General features: G+C 35.6%; 1 protein-coding gene across 1 annotated transcript; it reads right to left on the reverse strand.

Moving 5' to 3' along the window:
* Nucleotides 1-4,948: 4,948 nt before the first annotated feature.
* Nucleotides 4,949-6,110, reverse strand: LOC149224031 (endochitinase 4-like). Its single transcript, XM_089383462.1, has 3 exons — nt 5,786-6,110; nt 5,556-5,670; nt 4,949-5,458 (listed from the first exon to the last, which is right to left on the reverse strand). Exons 1-3 carry the CDS (start codon nt 6,066-6,068, stop codon nt 5,164-5,166), a joined length of 693 nt encoding a protein of 230 aa, XP_089239588.1. The 5' UTR covers nt 6,069-6,110; the 3' UTR covers nt 4,949-5,163.
* Nucleotides 6,111-9,395: the final 3,285 nt, after the last annotated feature.

A 9,395-nucleotide genomic window follows, 5' to 3' on the forward strand; every position in this document is an offset into this window, starting at 1 on the left:
TTCCATTCAAACTCCCGCTAGAAAGGTAATGTTCCCATATAGTTCCCCAGGAGCGTGGGAACCATTAGAACATGTTTCCCACATGTCGGAACAGTTTCGCTGTAACAAAGCATATATAACGTCATCTTTATTCAATAGCCTTGTACGAAAACATTAGCTAGAGCACTGATTTAATGTTCATCCATTTGAGCTAGTGATAGCATACTTAAGTTCAACTCTTTGCATAGTTGTGAAATATGGAGACTATACTTATGATCCATTCAAGTAAAATACAACCATTAATTGTCATGACTCTACATATAATGTGAGTTCTGCATATATGGTTGGTATATATATTTTTAACTCTATATGTAGGTAAGTCCTGCTTAGTATTCGTTCAAAATTTGGGGTCAAAGGGAAAGATTGTACTTACATAAAGTGTATTGAATCCTTCAATTAATAGGATGGAAACAATGGATTTATAGTAACATTTCGAAGTATGGACCACATTTAACATTCATGCATATTATAATGATGAAGTGTTCTCATCAATTTATCTGTTATGATCCATTATATTTTTCTTATAGGCACATCAAACCACTACGGTAATGACATGAAGATATTATTGTTCCCATGAAAACTTCTTGTACCGCTTATTCTCTCCCTCTATTGCTCAATGATGAATAAGTCATCAAATCATTTACATAAATAATTCTATTATTATTATGAAAATATGTTTCCACTCTCTCCTTCACGTTTATAGTATAAGTTGTTATGTTTTTGACTGGGAACTTTGATTTAAAACGTTAAATGTATTGGAAAGGCAAAGGAGACAATGCAAGAATTCACACATAAAACAGGAGCTACGACTCTTTTGTTAATCACACAAAACTTGATACTTACAATGAACCCGGTGAAGGGTATTTAACCTTTTCCAACTAGCTACTTGCCTAAAATATCTTGACACACAACCACATTGAAGCACACATTCAAAGTCGTCTATCACTTAACTCGACTTGACTCAACACTCAAATACTCAACCACTCAAACACAATTTGATCTTGTCTACTACATCTTCCTCTTCAAATATCCATTCAACCATGGACTGATGCCAAAATATTGCATCTTCAAACTGTCTTGTTTCCTCTGCTTCTTGTGCTTCATGTTCCTGACTTTCTTTCTGCCACATTTCTAGATAGCAAAATCTTATCTCTTCTTGACTCCATTGCTGAAAAATGGTTTCAATTCATTGATCTTTGCCTTCAAAAACATCTATATCATTATTTTCACCTTCATTATCAAATATAACTAGTTTTTTCCTATAATCTGCACACTCAAGATCATTATTCACCATTTAATTTAATTCTTTTATTCCAGTTGATGCTCTAAGACTCACAACAATTTTTTTATTGGTTTCTGAATCCATTCTTCAATGAGCTTCAAATCTGTATCAAATTTATTAGCAATCTCCCTTTCAACTCCTACTCCCATGATATTTTGAACACCTGCATATTTGAAAACAATGTTAAAAACATATTTAATATGACTCGCTTCAGTGAGAGCTTCCTGCACTACATCTGGCTTCATTTCAGTTGCATGAAGGTTTTTTTCCACTGTTATGTTGTTAGTGGGTATTCTCATAAAAAACTCTTCAATCACTTTATCATGTTCTTGATCATTAGCTACTACAAGATGACATATTGTTTCATGAGCAGTTCAAACTGCTTCATATATTGTTGCTACAGTGGCAGCTTCACCCTTCAAAGTTTCATCAAATATTGTGCTTGCCATATTGGCATAATCAATCCCTATTGCAGAAAAGAAACCTCACATATCATCAACATAATGTTCATCCCCACCATGGTGGGATATTTGATCATGCATGTGCTCATTGTCAATTTCATTGACAATTTCAACTTCACCAAATCCATCAACTATGGCTGGATTCACACATTCACTTATAACTTTGAAATCATCATCCACATGTGTCTCATCACAGTGGGATTCACAATCATATGCATCATCCATGTTACAGTGGATTTCTTGAATATTTATTTACTCTTGCTGTGTTTCACACACAGAGGCTTCAACTTCTGTCTATGTAATATTTGTTGCATCTTCTTCATCCATATGCATGCTTGCATAATGGGTTTCAGTTTTATGGTATTGAAAACCATCATCCACTTTTGAGTGGGGTTCTCCAAGCTCTGTTTTTCTCCTAGAGTCTTGCTCATATACTCTTAGATCTGCGGCTGAGTTCCTTTCTCTTGACATAACTTGATGTTGCATGTCAATCCCCTTGCACAAAACTCCGTTTCCTGGAACTTCCATGTTTCCTTGGAAGTTGTAGCTTTTTCTACCTTGCACAAACAATTCTCATCCAATGATTGTTTTATAAAATTCAATGCTAAAACATCACATAATGCATCATATGGGTTATTGTATTCATACTCAATTGACTCTTTAGCTCAAAGAAAAGTTAACATCTTGATTACCCAATGATCAAAATATTCACCTATAAACATAGGAGGTGGTAGAAAATCAAAGATACACCAATCACCCTTGATTTCTTCTTTGTCTTCTACTAGACTTTTCAGTTCCACGGCTGCGGCTTAAACCTCTCTAACCACGACAATGATCTTTGTCTCTTCTTTTCGATTTCTTTTGTTAATATGTTTAGGTTGCGCTTTGCGACCCATGATTGCATTCTTTTCTTTTGTTATAACTACTTTGCTAATTGTATAACGTTGTCTTCCATATCACCCCTGAAAAAAATATGATTTTGATTATGCGCCCCCGTAAAGCAGAATCTTCACCCAAAAAGCTATCATGCTTAACAAAATGGCAAAATAGTTTTGTAGACTAATAGAGCTTTTCAAATTCTTTATGCTTCAAAACACTTGATAAAAATACTTTATGAACCACTTTATGAAGAGCCCTTTTAGTTTAATACAAAATTCTTTTTCAAAAAATAAATTTCATGTATTAATAAAACTCAAAAGCATAACCTTCACATGACTTTTCAGAAAGTGTGCCCACCAATAAAACCTTTTGAAACTTTTACTTTGCACTTCGGATGATAACTTTTGAAACTTTGACTTTTCATACCACATTCAAACTTGTGCATGTGAATTTAATAATTCTTCATGTGGTTGATACTGTGCCTCATCCACTTTCTTCGGGCCTAACTATGGTCTGTCGCAGCGGTGCTAAAAAATACATCTACTCTGCAGCTGAGCAACCTTATGGATCGACAACAGATCTTCTCGCACCCCACCTTTTGAATATGGCTGGCGGCTTGCTTATGCTTGACTATGGCAGCTTTCTCAATGGCCTAGTGGCACCCAATTTGAGATTATGGCTCAGCGCAACCACAGCGGAAAATACTTTTACAATAGGAGTTGAGGTGAGTGAAAAATAAAGTTAACTTAGGGTTTTGGCACCTAGAAGGGTGATTTAGCTCTTGGGGGTCCTCTAGCAAGTGAGGGAAGTCATATGGTTTTGGTTTGTTGATTCCACTTCCTTAAGATGATTTAGGAGGTTGAACTATATAATAGTAATTCTTTTTCAATTATTTACCCCGATGGGCCAATTAACTTTGGTAAATGTGGGAGGAGGATGTTATAGGGACCATTTATTCAAGTTCACTTATGCCTTACAAGGTGCAGAATTTGAAACAAATCTTATAGTTTTCCAAATCAGAATTAATATAAAAATCAAATTCCTTGTGATTGCACATACTTGATTGTAACCAAAAAATGACTCATAAAGGTGAGTATTATTGTGAAACAAAATTCCAACATGTTGATGCATTGGTGGTTTGTGGATCTGAGAATTTATTTAAGACACATAAGTTATTTTTTTTTATCGAGTTAAAAATATGGCTTCCATGATTATAGACTTTACAAAGATTATTTCATTATATGTCAAGCATTTTTTAAAAATCAATGCTTATATATGTAATTTCAAGGACCATCATAACTCGTCACATAATTATTTAAAGAGATCTACGTCAACGACAAAGCCTGTGTCTTATAAACATAACGTACATGAATGATGTTGTAGTTTACTTTTAATTAAATACTTTTTATATTGATTTATTTCACTAGTGAGATATTTTGTTGGATTCATTATTTTATATTGTTTCTAGAGACTTTAAATATAATTTTTTATTTTCTCTAAAAATATAATAGTTAAGATTAAAGACACATTATCTCTATAAAAACAAAATGTTTTTGATCTAAAAACAAAAATAAAATTACCTTTAAAAAACAATAATATTTATGTTATATATTGTTTATATAAAAAATTTCTTAAAACAATAATTTAAAAATAATACACATTATCATTATTATTTTTTTATCAAAGTTAAACAATTTATCAAAAACTATTTTAAATATTATGTTAAAAGCTCTATATATTAGTGGGAGAAATTTTAAAGCATACGTAGAAAAAGGAAAATCAAAATTACAAGCAGAATGTGAGCTCCAATTCTATGAGTCTACGTAAAATGAGTCCCTGTATGCAAAACTCCTCCGGAGGCATGACTTCAGCCGATTTAAAAAATGGAATGAAAATATACGAATGATACTTAAAATATTCAATGACAATTTAAGAAAAATGTTTATAATAAAAAATAAAAAAAATAAGAATGCATATCAAGATAATATTACATGATTATCCTTTTTAATAGCACCTATTTATCTTTATATTCATTTTTTTGTTTAATACAAATTTTGTTTAAAAAAGAAGACATTCTGTTTACTTTGAAATGTATATATTAGGGATAAAAGGTGGTCTTTCTAATGAGTTACTTTTGACTGAATGCATAATTCGTTATTATTTCAACATTATCATAATTCGTTATCATTATGATAATGTTTACCCATATCAAACTCGACACAAATGTAGTGATTTCAACCATTCGGGATTACTTTTGTGAAGAGCAGAAAGAAATCGCTCGTTCTCATTATGCGAAAGTTGTCCCTTTATTTAGAAATTTGTCCTTTTATTTAGAGTCGCAGCATTGTATCATCCTACATACGACCAGAGTTGAACCCTGCTCTGCTATGATAATACCCGTAATCAATAGCCTGAATCGCTTTTATTGTGCAACACGATATTTTATTACTGACGTAATATGATGGTTATGAAGGCGATGGCCAATTATTGTTAACAGCTTAGTTAACAGGTAAGATTGCTTCCTGGGTCTACACCAAGCTGACTGCAATAGGTGGTGTAATGACTGACGCGGTCGTTAACTTCGTCGGTGTTTCCACCGTTGCATTCTCCTCCATTGATTGCTTGAATAGTTGCCCCGAATCCCTGACCGGATGTAATAGCGGTGTGGCAATTGCTGTTCACATTCCAAAACCAGAGAGCTGTCTTCCACGAGGTTAGGTCGTCCTGAGCCACCAATCCAGGGTTATTCAGCAGATCCACTACCAGATAAGCTCCAGCTGCACCATAGTTTGCATTTCTGCAAAAATATTCAACAGTTAATGGCCACAAAAAATTCGAATTAAAATAAATAAATACTCACGAACAATTTCTTGCCTATAAACCCATACACATACCCTGTGAGTTGCAAGGGGCCACGGCCGTAGTATTGCTGTCCAGATGCGCATGGATATTGTGTATTGGTGGAATCACAGTAGGCGCTCTTGGCTATCTCCTCCACGTAGCACAGATCTGCGAATCAGTTAGACAACATGTTTGTCAATATAGATGAACAGCCGATTCTAAACTAAAATCTTCAATCTACTATATATTTAGAGGCCATGCGAAAATAAAATTGGATATATACTGCCAGTCTCGTGAGCAACATTGGCGAAGAATGCAGCAATTTCTCTCTTGTTGTCATCGGATGTTCCGGTCGTGCCAAAACTAGAAAATGAATTGGCCGCATTAATGAAGTCGCTGTATGTATAGAAGGTCTTTCCTGCGCAGCCATCAGCAGCAGCAGATAAAATTCCATTGAAGAAATCTTGGGTAGCAATATCCGAAACAGCTCCGCGGCAGATAGAAAGAGCGGAAAGGGCAAAAAGAAGCCATAGAATAACAGCGCGCACAGTGAAATGAGTTGCCATATTGGTGGTAATTGTGTAGCAGTACAGACACAAAGACAAGTGCGGTGCTTTGCTCTCTGGAGAGAAGAGGATTTGTTGCTTATATAGCCATCGGGATTTGTAGGCATTTGAGATGACGGCATATTCCCAACCTCTTATCACAACCATTTGATTTGTTGACGCGTCTTTAAACTTCCGTTCCGTTCACAAACAAAATTGCTCAGGGATTTTGTTGACCTCAACTCCGACTTTATCGCAATTTATGCACAGTTTAGTTTTAGTTATTGACTCGACATCTAGCCGCCCCCCTTCCGATTAAGACAATTAACCTCACACTTTATTTAGCAATACACATCTACCGAAATCAAGCTTATCATGTTCGGCCTCTTCTGCCGACCATAACAAGATAATATATTCAAATGAAATTATAATTTAAATGGTAAAGATAGGATTAAAATGAAATTATTTATTTTCGACATGATTTAAATGGTTACGGCTATTCCTTTAAATTCCCCAATCTCTTCTCCCACATTCCTTTAAATTCCCCAATCTCTTCTCCCACAAACTCAATTAGCGACTTGGACTATCTTTTAAACAAGAAATCGCTTGAACTCAGACCCCTCACTGGGTCTCACTATTTATAAGCGGGGGAAACAATCCTCTCCTCAAATAAGCCCAAATTCTACAAAGAACATTACGGTGAGAAGAAAAAATAACAGGGGTAGTAGACACTTCAGGGGGAGGGTGGATGGTACAAGTAGAGGAGTACGTAATCTTTTTCTTATACATGTCCCTATCATTGATATCACTGAAGGAAGGCCTCTTAGAGCAAGCATGGCCGAAAAGAATCCCCAATGACCTTCATCATATCCATCAATGTAAGAAGTCTGGGAGCAGACCAAAAATTTTTGGCCCTAAAGAATCTTTTCCATTCTGTGCAACCTAAAATCATATTAATCCAAGAAACCATGCATAACACTTCTGTATCTATTTCCTACTTTAGGAAAATGTTTTCCACCTGGTATATAACCGCTTCGGAAGCAAATGGCTTTTCTGGGGGCTGGCGGTTTTATGGGATCCTGATTGGATCAAAGCAAAGGCATACCGATGCTTGGCAGGGATTCTCATCTTGGCACAAATGAGGGGCAAAGACTGTTCAATCCACATGCTGAATATTTACGCTCCTTACAAAAACAAATTACCATTCTCGGAGAAATTATTTGCTTCAGAAATTTTTGACATCGACTCTTTAATGATTGCAGGAGATCTAAATGTCACTTTGAACTCAGATGAAACATGGGGCAACAACAGGAAAAAGGATCCCCTAGCAGATCGCATCAAATATGAGCTACTAAGCAGGAATCTTGTTGATATAAACCCTCCCAAAATGCTTCTGAATTGGGAAAATGGAAGGATTGAAGAGGCCTATGTAGCCAAAAGAATTGATAGATTTATCCTTCATGCTAGTATAATTGACAGACTCGGCATGCCTTTCTCAACAATTGGGAATGTGCTCATATCAGATCATAGACCAATACTTCTAAGTTGGAGAGAAAAGGGATTTAGAAAAGGCTATTCATTCAAATTTAACAGGTCATGTTTGGAGGAACCAGCGTTTAATGATGTTATAACAAGAACTTGGAAAGCGCTGTAACCAACAGAGAATATGCCCCCTTTTTTGACCTTTAGGGACAAGCTGAATTCCATTAGAAAGGTGGCTAAGGAATTGCAATTTAAGAAAAGGCAAATGAATAGAACAGCCCTCCAAGAAATACAAATGGAATTGGACAGCATCTCTGGAGTCCTGGCTGCGCATCTACTCACCTTCAAAATGAGATGCCGTATAAAGGAGGTTCAAAAGAAAAAATTAAAAATTCTGGAACAGGAGAAAGCCTTTTGGAGATTAAAGAGTAGGGCGATCTAGCTTAAGGAGGGGGACAAGAATACAAAATTCTTCCACAAGTTTGTGAGCTCCAGACGTGAAAAAAATTCTATATGGAAAATAAGTGATGGAAAAGGGGGTTTCCTATACTCTCAATAGGACATCTCAAATGACGCTGAGAGATATTTTGAAAATCAGTATAAGAGAACTGAGGATTGCAGGATTCAGGATATTTTATGGGGCATTGAGTTATTCCCACAAATGTTCGATGATGAACTAAATTATCGTCTTTTCCGGCCAGTAACTGAGGAGGAGCTGTTAGAAACAATGAAATCTTTCAAAAGGGATAAATGTCCAGGCCCAGATGGCTGGATGATTGAATTCTTCATCCACTTTTTTGATCTTATCAAAACTCATTTGCTAAGGATGGTAGAAGGATCCAGAATATCAAGTAGCATACATCAAATGACTTCCTCCACTCATATAGCACACATTTAAAAAAAAGGGGAAGCAGAATCCTTCCAAGATTTTAGACCGATATCCCTTTGTAACATTTCTTTCAAAATCATTTCGAAAATTATTGCAGAAAGAATTAAAGAAACTCTATCAAGGTTCTTAACAAAGGATCAGCACGGTTTTTTAAAGGGAAGAAATATACTCGACGCTGTTGCAAACACACAAGAAAGTCTATTTGCCATGCATACTAAAAGGAGTGAAGCTGTTATTTTCGAAATTGATCTCCGCAAGATTGGGGTTTCACGAGGTACTTACTTGCAAAGATTGGATTGAGAGCCAATATGATAAATTGGATCATGGCATGTGTTGAGAAGGTGAACTATGCTATCATTGTAAATGGGATTCCATCTTCTTACTTTCTAGCTGCTAGAGGTCTTTGCCAAGGCTTCGCCCTGTCGCCTCTTTTGTTTATCTTGGCAATGAATTCGTTAAGCCTCCACATAAATAACGCAGTTAGTGAAAACAGATGTCGCCCATTGAAAATATGCAGAAACAACTACATCTCGCATAACTTATTTATAGATGATATTCTTATCTCGCATAACTTATTTATAGATGATATTCTTATTTTTGGAATGTTGTGCAGACTCAACTGTTTATGCTTTTATGACAGTTTAATGGTGAGAATGGCATGATGTATTTCAGTGATAGTGGTTATATCAAGTTCTTCCTGCGCAATGTTTATTCCTCAAAATGCATCTCCCTATCAAACTTCCTTCCCTCGCACGTATCTGCAGTTTCATTGTCATTACACAGAAACATAGAAATGAAGTAAAGACGATCCAAAAGAAATTTCAATATGTGTCGACGCATATGACAATACGTTGATGGAATCACGTATGGAATGAAGCCACATCGCACGTATCTGCAGTTTCATTGTCATTACACAGAAACATAGAAATGAAGTAAAGACGATCCAAAAGAAATTTCAATATGTGTCGACGCATATG

The sequence above is a fragment of the Pinus tabuliformis genome, chromosome Q (genome assembly GCF_031772625.1).
Source record: "Pinus tabuliformis cultivar Carrire ecotype Pingquan chromosome Q, CPIR1, whole genome shotgun sequence".
Classification (NCBI taxonomy): Eukaryota; Viridiplantae; Streptophyta; class Pinopsida; order Pinales; family Pinaceae; genus Pinus; species Pinus tabuliformis.